Source organism: Thermobia domestica, chromosome 8 (genome assembly GCF_964235325.1).
Source record: "Thermobia domestica chromosome 8, izTheDome1.hap1.1, whole genome shotgun sequence".
Classification (NCBI taxonomy): Eukaryota; Metazoa; Arthropoda; class Insecta; order Zygentoma; family Lepismatidae; genus Thermobia; species Thermobia domestica.
In genome coordinates, this window is record NC_137461.1 from 268,773,693 (window position 1) to 268,787,323 (window position 13,631).

The 13,631-nt window shown below is 32.0% G+C and overlaps 1 protein-coding gene across 4 annotated transcripts in view; it reads left to right on the forward strand.

The window, feature by feature from the left end:
* The window catches only part of LOC145693615 (inter-alpha-trypsin inhibitor heavy chain H4-like), an 88,763-nt gene extending 75,659 nt beyond the window's left edge, over positions 1–13,104 (forward strand). For 3 of the 4 annotated variants that reach the window (XM_081769768.1, XM_081769765.1, XM_081769766.1), the window contains 4 exons: positions 232–516; positions 3,551–3,675; positions 8,687–8,820; positions 10,465–13,104. In XM_081769768.1, the coding sequence (XP_081625894.1) occupies positions 232–516; positions 3,551–3,675; positions 8,687–8,820; positions 10,465–10,564 (644 nt within the window). In that variant the 3' untranslated portion in view covers positions 10,565–13,104. The remainder of the gene's footprint in view (positions 1–231; positions 517–3,550; positions 3,676–8,686; positions 8,821–10,464) is intronic. The other variant, XM_081769767.1, reaches the window with a different exon arrangement.
* The last annotated feature ends 527 nt before the right edge of the window (positions 13,105–13,631 follow it).

Genomic DNA, 13,631 nt, shown 5'->3' on the forward strand with positions numbered 1-13,631 from the left:
TTTCTTTTCCTCTCTGCTACATTTTGTCGGCGAACTGTTGAAGAATTGAAAGCTCTCTACATAGTGTTTTAGTGTGCTTCGGTTTCAAACAATAATATAAATACATTTTCTTTGTTTTGTTGCATCTCACCTATAGTTCATAGCTCATTCAGTGTTAAATACAATAGCATAAGAGATTCTGGCAATATGTTGAAACAACAATTGATATGTTTATTTCTTTTTTTCCATTAGCTGTTGCAGCTGGGGCATTTGCATCTTATCCAGCGGCTCCGCCACCGTTGTTAGGTGGTCCCCTCTATCAGACATCTTTCGCAGGCCCTGTTAACGCTGCTGCCCCCGGATTGATGTTAGGAGGATTCGGAGGAGGACCAGCACTTAGTACAACACCCAGACCATACAGACCTACAGCACACAGACCTTCTCTGGTTCCTCAAACAGTACAGTATGAAGAGGCAGAGGCAGATGCAGAGTTAGTCACAGATGTACCAGAGCCAGAAACAACAGAAGAACCTGATGGTAGATATTATGTTTTAGTTACTCGTGATTAAATACTACTCCTAATCTCTGATACTATGTTTGATAATTACCATAGTCACTTGATTTATAACAGAAATTTTATCTTTCTTGTTGGAATAAAAGGAGATTTCTAATATTTCTAATTTCATCAATTTCCCTTGTGATTACTTACAAGGGAAGTTCGGGAGAGAGCACGCGCCTGCAGAGAAACTAAGCATGTCATTTAAAGGACAACATTCATGCTGATTACAACAAGTTAATAAAATTCCTGTACGGTTGAGAACTGTTCGAGAGACTTAGCTTGGAATTTTATGTGAAAAATGAGTATATGCGCATTAAAACGCGCTAAGTACAACATTATTAGCAACGAATATTGATATACGAATTGAAATCTATCGGAGGTAGAAAAAAAAAAAAAACTATTTTGCAATAACTAACGGGTTTCTTAGTTAAAATTAGTCATTATAATGTTCAAGTATAATAGGTTACAGATGAAAATTGATCACTATTGTTCTTCTGTTCTATGAAGAAATAACGTAGGCAAAAGACTTCCTTGCACCATGAACATTGAGTTTCATCCATCAAGGGAACAGTTCGCATAACCAAAACGAAAAGCAAATTCAACAGGTGATTCAAAAGGTATATACAGTAATTTGTTCGGTAACCTGGCTTGTGGAACGCGAACTGAAACAATTCAATGTATCACGGTGTTCGGAACTGATTCATTACCATAGAGACGAACTTTATTTGGTTGCTTCGTTGGTACATCATAACGTCCGGATGAAGAAGTTTCATACTATGTACAAATCTCCCGCCACAATCTTTGATTGGTCGGAATCGAAACACATCAAACGGTTGTACAAATCGTGTGCAGTTCTTTGGTATATTCTCAACCATTACGTCTTTGCCATCCGTTATCCAACTTGCAATGGACAATTTGTCTGTGAATGGACCCCAATGGTCAAGCAGCAGCAAGTTCAAACCATTAAAACCGCATAATAACGGTAGGTCGCTAGGAGGTGCAATCGTCCATTTAACGTTGAATCTCTCGAACAGATCTCAACCACACAGGAATTTTATTAGCTTGTTGTAATCAGTATGAATTGGTCTTTCAAATGGCATGCTTAGTTTTTCTGCGGGCGAGTGCTTTCTCCCGAACTTCCCTTGTTAAATGTCTTTTGCTTTGCAAAAATGAACTTAACTATTCCTTTTACGTTTAATGGAACAGAGAAGTCAAACTCTTCTGCATGCATTTTGCGTTTCTTCATGAGCTGCTTATGTCATGTCTATTCAATGATCAAACTTTCTTCCATGATAGGTGCTGGATAGATGATTTTGCATAAAGTAGTTATAACACAGGCCTGCTAATTGAAACTTTCGTTTTGCGGCATAAGGTAAAACAGGTGTTCGTACTTAATTTCGGTGTGCTGACTTCAAATCTATGGGCCATTTTTTTTTTCATAAGGACATTTTACAATACACATGAAATATTGGGTTTATTTATTCATGCTGTTCATTTTCAGGAATATTTTGCCAGACGTTGGTGATGATGGCAATACTGTGGAATGTACCAAATTGTAGCTATGTTATCAGTAATGTGAGGTACTATTTACGGGGCTAATCAATTTTCGTTTTTCGGGGTCTGAAGTGTCAAATTGAAACATGTTCTCCTGTACGAGTTCAACAAAGGTTCTAGCCGTATAGACATTCAGGCAAACCTGTCCAGTATATTAAGAGGACGCTATTGCTGAAAGATCCACTTGGAAATGGTTTGACAGATTCCGAACTGGAAATTTTGACCCAGGCAATGTGTCACGTTCTGGTCACCCATCTAACTTTCATTAAGACCTTTTGAACGACTTGGTCCACCGTGATCAATATCAAAGCACACGGGATTGGCCAAGGAGACGGGTAGTGAACAGGCAGCTGTTGTATGTAACCTTCAGTATAAAAAGGTTCAAAAATTGGGTTCGTGGTTGCCTCATTCAGATAACAAGATCTGAACTCAGTGCAGATAAATCCACCATCGTCAATCTTGTCACTAACATCAGCCCTTTCTTTCAATCATTGTTGCGGAGGAGAGAAATTGTGGCCGTACGAGAATTTTAAGCAGAGAAGGGAATAGACAGACCAAATAGGAGTTGCATCTCAAGAAAACATTGTTGTGTCTCTAAAAGGACATACAAGGGATTATCCACAGAAAAAGCTCCTACCTCATAATTGTACCTTCATTGCTGCTCTGTACTGTGATAAACTCCGGCGTGTTTATTCAGTACTTCAACAAAAAAGACCGAATAAACGACTTGACATCATCGTCCACATTGAGAACACTAGACCATATGTGACCCAATGACAACCCTTGCAATTCAGCAAATTCTATAGGAGGTTCTTCGTCATCCGGCATATTCCCTAGATGTGGCTCCTACAGAGTACCATCCTTCGAAAACGATGACCAGTTGTATAATTTCATTGATCACTTCTATGCATCCAAACCACCGAGTTTTCCCCGTAAAGGCATCCAACAACAGCATAAACGTTGGGAATAGATTGTGAACAATGCGGTGGAATGCATCAGTGATCCATTGTTTGACTTGTTCAACCCTCAAACAAGAAATGTATCAGTTGGTTCCAAACGACACGAATTAATGAATCAACTCATTACCTAATGATTGAATATAATAATTTACTGAAAAAAAATATCCAGTATCAATCTCAATATTAAATGAATACTGATTTATTGGTCATCATGTGTTCTGTTGTCTCGTCGGTGATTACTGTTTCTTAATAATTATAATATGCTTATGATTATGTCCTCAATTTAATAGAATAGGGTGTAGATGTGCCCAATGGACGGCGCTGTATAAGTGTATGTAAAATGCATGTGTTTTTACATTACAAATCTTCCATTTTGAAACTGTACATAAATAAAAATTATGTAAACATTTATTCATTGTTCTGCTTACATATTGTTGTAAAAAAAATGCATGTCGTTCAGAGAATGTATTTAAATTATTTTTTCTTTCTTTTTATGAAGAAGCTTTGACTCTGCTGAGCCTTGATGACCTTGAGTGGCTTCCAAGAGTCTTGAATGAAAGTGGCATTTATCTTCCAATAGGTGACAATGACACACAAGAAGAGTTCCAACTAGGAGTGAATGAGGTAATATATGATAGTACCTCTTTCTGACGTTATTTTTCTAAATTTTGTTGTGCTAAGAAATGATGAGTCTGTATTGCATTAATTTCCAGTCTACTATGTTCATCCAGTCTACTATGACCATATATTTGACATCCAGTCTACCATGTTCATATATTTGGCATCCAGTCTACCATGTTCATATATTTGACATCCAGTCTACTATGTTTATATATTTGACATCCAGTCTACTATGTTCATATATTTGACATCCAGTCTACTATGTTCATATATTTGACATCCAGTCTACTATGTTCATATATTTGACATCCAGTCTACTATGTTCATATATTTGGCATCCAGTCTACTATGTTCATATATTTGGCATCCAGTCTACTATGTTCATATATTTGACATCCAGTCTATGTTCATATATATTTGACATCCAGTCTATGTTCATATATTTGACATCCAGTCTACTATGACCATATATTTGACATCCAGTCTACCATGTTCATATATTTGGCGTCCAGTCTACTATGTTCATATATTTGACATCCAGTCTACCATGTTCATATATTTGGCGTCCAGTCTATGTTCATATATTTGGCATCCAGTCTACCATGTTCATATATTTGGCATATAGGTTGGCATAATTAAAGAAGCGTTTAACTCAGCTTTAGTGAGCAACCATGGTAAATCAGAAACAAAAGTGCGTTTATGAAATGATACGTGTGTATAACAAACCAGTTGAAAATAGTCCAAGAGCATTGCCAGAACGAACTTAAAAAGAATGGAGAGATGAAGCGGAAAGGATAACTGTTGATTGTTCCTACATGTAAAAGTAATTTTTTTTATCAGCATCTTCTCTTTCTCGCAAAAATTCGAAAAATATAATCCCTCGATGACTTACGGTTCCCGAGGTGTGGCTTCGTAAATCTCCCGAAAGTCGAGCTTGCTTTTTTTTTTTTTTTTTTTTCAACATTTGGAGAACGATGACAGTTGGCCAGTGGCCATGGGTTACTATTTGGTACCAAATTATTTATCATCCTCTTAGATATTGATTAACACTAATATGATTTCTCTATGACTTACGGTTCCCGAGATATGGCTCCTTAAGTCTCCGGAAATCAACCATTTTTGGCCAATATCTCGGGAACGATACGAGTGACGCGAAAAATTTCATCACTTTTTCAGATAGTTTTGGATGCCCTATCGAATGGAGGACTCAAAATTGAAAAAGTCATAAATAACAGACACACACACATACACACACACACACACAGACATAGAGAATTCAGTAACGAACTTTATAAGTTCGTTGAATATAAAGTACTTAGCTTCTCTTGAATTTTATACATGCTAGGATACTAAAATTCTGTATGGGTTGTCAATGGAGTATCCTTAAAGCATAAAACTAAAAACTTTTTCAAATCAATATTTTCAAACTAAAAATGTTTTCAATCTAAAAAAATCAAACCAAGAATTTTTCAAACCAAAATTTTCAAACTAAAAATTTTCAAACTAAGACTTCTAAAAACAAATTTTTCAAACTAAAAAAAATCAAATCAAAATCTTGAACTAAGTATTTTCAAACCAAAAAATCTAGTTTGAAAACTTTCAAACCAAAATTTTCAAACAAAGTTTTCAAACCAAAAATTTTCAAACTAATTTTTTTAAAACCAAAATTTTCAAACAAAGTTTTCAAACCAAAAATTTTCAAACTAATTTTTTTAAAACCAAAATTTTCAAACTATAACTTTTCAAAATATTTTCAAACTAAAAAAAAAATAAACAGTGATCAAAAATATTAAGCAAAAGTTTTGAAGTTTTTTTTTAAAAAAAATATATATATATATATATATGAAGCAAAGATTTGAAACTGATTAGTCAATCAATTTGCATCAATAATAACTTTTGAAGAGTCCAGGAAACAGCATTCAGTTCGCTGATCTGTTGCAAAATACCTCGTCGAAATTTCGTGGTTCAAAACAGTACACAAGATCTTGATCTTCTAAGAATGGTTGATAGGTCCTGATTAGCCTGTGGAGGTATATGTGCCTTAGACACTCGCCATATGCTACGTTGAATCAAGATTGATCCAAATTTTGACTTCTACAATTTTAAATGATTAACTTTACTAGGCTATGTGTTCATTGTGACTGCTTTTTACTTACTGGTATATTACTGCCATAAGATTCAGCAGGTATTGGCTGTATCTTATTATCGTTCTACGAAGCAGTAATGAACTAAATGTTTGTTTTATATAGTAAGCACTAGTTCGTTCAGTACTATGTATGTAGCCCCCGAAAAAAGGAACATTTTTTTCGGCCGTTATTGAAGTGTTTATTGCACTCTTTTTCTTTTGCTGGGGAGTGAGGACTTAGTGCTTAAAACTATAGATCTAAAACTTTCATTACCTCGAAATAACCAAATATTTAGGTAGAACATCCTTTCAAGTGTACTTAAAGTTTAAAATAGAAATTTACAATATTCACCTCGAGAACGAAGGTCTTCATGTCTTCCATCTGAAATTTCGAAATTTTAAAATATTCATTGCTTATATAAAGACGAGTATCTCGTGCTATTGATAATAAGCACACATGGAAAGTTTAAGATTCTCTTAGGAGTACTTCTCTGTTCTATGATGAAGTTTGTTTAGTTTATCAAGCACCAAACATATGTGTCCAGCGGAAGCTCATGTCGTTCGAATGGATCCCATGTTAAGCTAAAGATTTACGTCTCATATAGCATCGCTGTTTTCAAAGGGACACTAAACTCAAATCAAACGAAACCAAGATACTGAAATCATACGAGGTATAGACTTACAGTTTGACAATGAATCCAAATCTTGTCCTCGTACAGAAGTTCCAATCCAGGTATCTCTATCCTACAGTAAAGGAGAAATGCTTATTATTTAGTTAGAACACGTTGATAATAACAAGCTGTTAGTCAGACTCAAGCATTATAGGGAGATGCCACGTAAGCATGAGAAAACTAAGAAGTTGGGAGGTAAACATTTTAAAATGCTCTATGTAATATGTACGACAAAAGTATAGGATGCTTTGACTCAAAGAACTTATGTTTTGGGAGGATAGATATATGGAACTATTAGAGACAATTTTTTTTTTTTTTTACGATTTTTCGGTTGAGAAATAGAAAAAGAAATAGAAAGTAGTAGAAGAAGAAGAGAGGTAACATAGATTATCAAAGATTTTGAGTGGGAGTAGATGTAATATTGCAGTTTAAGCAGGTAGTAGTTGTTATTTGATAAGTACCGTAGAAAATTCACATATTAATAATCTTCGGTTTATGCCAATGTTTGTCAGGAATAACAACTGCTCACAGTTTGCAGAAGGTAAATGCGTATTATTTATAGAAAGGTTAATCAAGAAAAATATATTTTGATTAATAATTTTAAACTAGTGGTCGCCAAATTATTGGAGCTTCTGAGATACTGTACCGTTTTTAAGTCCTACTGTGAGCTACCAAACAAAAGAACTGCCATTTAAAAAAAATTCTTACATTTGTTTATTGTCTATAAACTTACATTTCTAGTAAATATGAAATCAAACTATTTAAGTTATCAAATGTCTAATATACACACGAAAAACATAACGTTTAGCAAATGTCTAATATACACACGAAAAATATAACATTTAACAAATGTCTAATATACACACGAAAAATATAACGTTTAGCAAATGTCTAATATACACACGAAAAACAACGTTTATCAAATGTCTAATATACACACGAAAAATATAACATTTAACAAATGTCTAATATACACACGAAAAACATAACGTTTAGCAAATGTCTAATATACGCACGAAAAACATAACGTTTAGCAAATGTCTAATATACACACGAAAAACATAACGTTTAGCAAATGTCTAATATACGCAAGAAAAACAACGTTTATCAAATGTGTAATATACACACGAAAAATATAACATTTAACAAATGTCTAATATACACACGAAAAACATAACATTTAGCAAATGTCTAATATACGCACGAAAAACATAACGTTTAGCAAATGTCTAATATACGCACGAAAAACATAACGTTTAGCAAATGTCTAATATACACACGAAAAATATAACATTTAACAAATGTCTAATATACACACGAAAAACAACGTTTATCAAATGTCTAATATACACACGAAAAATATAACATTTAACAAATGTCTAATATACACACGAAAAACATAACATTTAACAAATGTCTAATATACACACGAAAAACAACGTTTATCAAATGTCTAATATACACACGAGAAATATAACATTTAACAAATGTCTAATATACACACGAAAAACAACGTTTAGCAAATGTCTAATATACACACGAAAAATATAACATTTAACAAATGTCTAATATACACACGAAAAACATAACATTTAACAAATGTCTAATATACACACGAAAAACAACGTTTATCAAATGTCTAATATACACACGAAAAATATAACATTTAACAAATGTCTAATATACACACGAAAAACATAACGTTTAGCAAATGTCTAATATACGCACGAAAAACATAACGTTTAGCAAATGTCTAATATACACACGAAAAACATAACATTTAGCAAATGTCTAATATACGCACGAAAAACAACGTTTATCAAATGTCTAATATACGCACGAAAAACATAACGTGCACAACCCCACCCGTATACAATCAACTGAGATGAGGCTGATAATGGCAGTTGCGCCTCAGAAACAAGCTTTTGTCGTCTGCGTTCCCTGTCGTTAGTGTCAACTCAGTGGAGGAATCAAGGTTAGCGAACCAGAGCGTTAACGCGATCTACCGGAAATGTCCCCGCGAGCTACTAGTAGGCGATCACTGGTTTAAACCATTCTGTAATATAGACACGCAATCATCAACAGAAAAAAAATGCAATATTCTGTATACAGACAATATATAAAATATACATTTTTTTTTAAAAAAATCCAGACTTTACAGTTATAATTTTTTTAGGTATTTATTTATTTGTTTATTTAAATATAATTTTCTTTTCAGACAAATACTGAATATGACAAATGTTCAACACCACTTGGTCTTCCCGGTCACTGTAGGCATCTACCCCATTGCGTTTTGAAAGGATTTTCAGATGATTTTGGATCTTTCCTTGATTTCTTCTGCAAAATAGACAGGTAAAAAGATTAAAATAATTGCTTATGTAAACATGTAGAGAGATAATAATTACATGGGCGCATGGGGGGGATATTCAAAATTAACAAACAAAAAATGGCTACTTACCAATGAATCCTCCCTTGAAAAATTAAAGATTTTGACGTTTCGGAACTCTCAGCTGGTTCCTTCCTCAGTGGCAAGGTAAAAAGGATGTATTTTGTGTCTTTTAGTCGTTTGAACGCATTATTCTATTACTGATAATAATTAAATAGAACAACTATTTACACGCTAATAGTATGCTGAAGATTTAAGTATTAATAGCCACACCCATTTCAAAAATCTAGGTATCAAATTTTGCTTAGAATATTACTTTCTTTTACATTATACTTTTACCTTATCCGTATAAAATAATCAAGAAGAGTGTGCAAACGTAAATTCTCCAGAGCTGCCACTTACTGTGTTTCTCTAAGTTTCCTCATACACACTTAAATCTTGTTAACAATCTGTAACATCTAGGTTTATCAGCTCATTGAGTTTTAAAAGGAGCATTCTTATTTTTCTTCGTTTCTCGTCTTTGAAATGAATGGAAGCATTAATAGTTTAATTGCCGTAGAAACAGAAATCAGCACGATTAAAATTCAAGTTAATTTCAAAATTAGATAAAAAATCAGTTGAGAATGCTCCAAGACCATTACCAAAACGAACTTAAAAAGAATTAATTTTTCTTATTAACTTCTACAGGCTTTATACCAATTGTTCTAAGTACTTTATGATTATACTCATTAAACAATTCTTGTAATACATCTATGCACTTATAATTTTCTCGAGTATTAAATTTTTTCCACATGTTTTGAGTTCTGTTAAAACATTCTACAATATGTTGTTTTACGAAGAGACATGCTCAAAATGGAGGGCTCAAAATTGAAAAATTCGCAAAGTATCTCTCTATGACTTACGGTTCCCTAGATATGGCTCCTAAGGATGGACGGGTAAACGTTCACTAATTGTAGTGTGTACTTATAATTATTATTTACAAAAATCAATGAAGGAAGGGTTGAACGTTCGGTAATTGTAATGTGTACTTATAATAAAGATTGCTAAACTCAATGAAGGACGGTTGGATGTTCAGTTATTGTAGTGTGTACTTTTAATAATGATTTACTAAAATCAATGAAGGAACGGCTGAACGTTCCGTAATTGTAGTTTGTACTTATTATTAACATTTGCTAAAACCAATGAAGGACAGTTAAAAGTTCAGTAATTATAGTACGTATTTATAATAAAGATTTGCTAAAATCAATTAAGGGCGGTTAAAGATTCAGTAATTGTAGTGTGTACTTATAATAAAGATTTGCTAAAATCAATGAAGGATGGTTAAATATTCAGTAATTAAAGTGTGTACTTAAAATCAAAGAAAAAGAGTTAAAGATTCAGTAATTGTAGTGTGTACTTATAGTAAAGATTTGTTTAAATCAATGGATAACAATTCTTCCCGCAATTGGTAAACTCACTGGTCTTTCCTCAACTTCGCTAGTTTACAAACTAACGAAGATAAGCTTTATAAAGTTGTATGTTAAGCAAAAATGTGAAAACAAATATTATTTTAAAATGTCTTCAGTGTGGATGAAATTTATACTAAACACAGTAATTCTAACTCCTTACAGATTCGTTGGTGTCTGCTGTCCAGATGAATTATACCCATCCGATCATCAACAAGATGAAAATTCAATTGCTGAAGCTACCACTCTAGAACCAGAAGCATAATGCTTATCTACATTTGCTGCTATAATCCATAACATATAAAATATCTCTTTTGCTTTTAATTTCTAAAATGGACTGTAGTAAACTGTCTTATTACAAGTACTTTTTAGTAATTAAGTTTGTTATAAATTTCACGAGCAGTGCTCTAATATTCTTTAAGAAAAATGATAAATTTGGTATCTTTACAGCTTATAAATAGCTGTAATACTTGTTGTAAATAGTTTTTTAATTCTAATCTCGCGAAATATGTCGCTAATATCAAAATCCCTTGATGCGAACAAATTTTTAATTAAAAAAGACGTATTGTCGCTCAGGATACTACAGGTGTTAATCATACACTTAATGGAAGAAATTCCTAATTACTTGTAAAAACAGAATGTAAAGAACTATTCTGTTTGTTTCAAATTTAGTACAAACTGTTAATAATTATCAAATTCATTAAACTAACAAAAAATCACATGAAAATTCTAGGAATTCGGCAAAGACGTGAAAGAACGTTATTTTGACTCGTATATGGTAAAAGTTGACCACTTTAGAATTACCAAATTAATTAGTTAACCAAAGAAGATCCCATGTAAATAATTTGATACAGATAAATCCAATTGTTTTTAATTTGATACCAGTTATCTTTCAAAAATATTCGTTGATAGTTTTCTTGCGTCCACTTGAATTTTCAGAAAAAATTGTGGTAATAAAATATTACATTGTTGTGTTCATCTATTAATTACACAGAAATGCTTTTCCTAAAAAAAAGAAAAAAAAAACTATTTTGAGTTTTCTAAATCTGAAATACAACATATATGTCATATGTGAATTGTTAAGCTAGAAGTGAATACTGAACCAGAAGTGAATAAGATATCCAATTTTGTAGAAACAAATGGAATTATTACTTCAATTTTCAACCGATTACAACTGGTTCAGAAATTTCTTACAAACCAAAAATGAATTAATTAGAAATGACTATTTTTTTAATAAATAAACTACTACTACTCAAAATAAATAAATTACATGTAGTATAAATGCTTACTGCAACGTATTCAAGAAAATGGATACACATTAAAAGCTTGTACCTTTAGTGTCAAGGGTGTTGAAAGTATTTTCGTATAAATACACCTATCTTCCAACCTAAAAGAATCTCAGCAAAGTATGGATTGTTTTTTAGACTTTATGTAAGCACTTTGTATCATGTTATGAATAATAAGAATTCATGAAAAGAAAAAATGTGTGTGTGTGTGTGTGTGTGTGTGTGTGTGTGTGTGTGTGAGAGAGTATCATAGATTTCCCTCTATTTATGCGTATATATATATATTTGATCTTAGCTTTTAATTCTGCATTGAAATTGTTAACGTAAGACATCATAAATTTTATATATTTCCATGACTATGAATTGCGTGATTATGACTGGTGCTATAATGACTAATAATAAGAAAAAAAAAAAATTTTCATGCGAAACAAATTTATATACCGTGATATAACAATTCTTCAGGTAATAGAAGAAATTACAAAATTAAAGTGCCTCGTAGATTTTTGTCTTATTTTATGAAATCTAGTTAAGAACCACGTGTATTAATGTAATATGAAAAATTTGTGTTTTTTATTCATTTTAAAAACACAAGTGACCATGTAAAGCCGTGTTTATTTCATTATTTTTACCTCAACAGATGTTTCATTAGCTTTTCTACCAGCACGATCAGGAAGCATAGCACAGGCTCTTCGTTGACTGTAACGTGATATTCATTATGGAAATCTTAATATTTAATTCAATAAAGTTTTCGTTTTAAATAAATTGACTTTCAAGAAAAATCAAACATTTTACAGTTATAAAAAAACATTTACAAAGTGAAATTTTTTACCCAGTTTTCTCAGATAAATATTTTTACTAGAGTGTTTAAACGGTAATCTCGAAGAATCATATTCTTCTTACTTTTTGAGATGATTTTTTTAATACTAAAAATGCAATAAAATATCCTAGATATGTACGTAATTAAAAAAGACTGAATTGAAATATTTCGTTAAAATTATATTTAAATACTGTTTCATCATTATTAGAATGTATTAATGACGTAGTACAATTTGTGACGAAAAATCTAATTTTGGATGGAATATTCGTGATAAATCAAGTTTGTGCCTGCTAGCTATTGTAATGTTAAAACTACGTTTGAGAAATTGTTTGTAAGTACCTGGCAATAAGAAATAATTAGTATCGCTTACCTAATTATTCTTTATGACGCGAAACTCGTTTATAATCATCATGCTAAGAAGCTGTTATCAAAATACAGCCTTACAAATAGAAAATATTTTATTATTTTATGTAGTTCATAGTTATTCTGTAACTGTGTATACTTTTAGTTCCTAATTGAATTTTTTGTACGCGTTTATTGTTTTCTCATTGTGTAAAAGTAAACATTTTTGTATATTAGTAAAGTGATGTTACGTAACGTTCTTTCTTATACAAGTAATTGTTTTCTTATGATGATATTGTATCTCAGTAATTACCGTATGTAAAGCAAGAATAAGTTAATAAAAACTGAAACAGTATTTTACATCTTTGTTTCATTTGATAACAGAGTAAATAAACACTCAATTGAACGCACTAATTAAAGTGAAGGGTGTCTGTAAAAATTTGACGTCCGTTAAGTTGTGAATGGTGCTATGAACAATATTCAAAATAGGATACTACATTTGAAATTGTGTTTTGTAATGCAATTGTAAAATGTTCCATGTACACAACGTTCCAGTTTCAAAATACTACTTACATCTACGTATTAAAAGGAAGAAAAATGCCTCAAGCTTCAGCTGCTTTTCCGTTGAATATTGTTTTCGTACAATCAATGGTCTAAATTCCTACTGCATCTTTTAAAAAATCTGGTCAAATCTTTTGTCTCAACAATTTCTCTTGTTTCCAGCGTCGGATTCTCGAACAGGCAAACAAAGCAAAGTGCCTATGGCCGCATAAGTTAAAGGGGCTGCAAAAGAAGAAATTGACATGGAACATTTTTCTCTAAAATATTATTATAACGTTTACTTTGGTTTGATACATTTCATCATCATTACTCTAAAATAACAAACC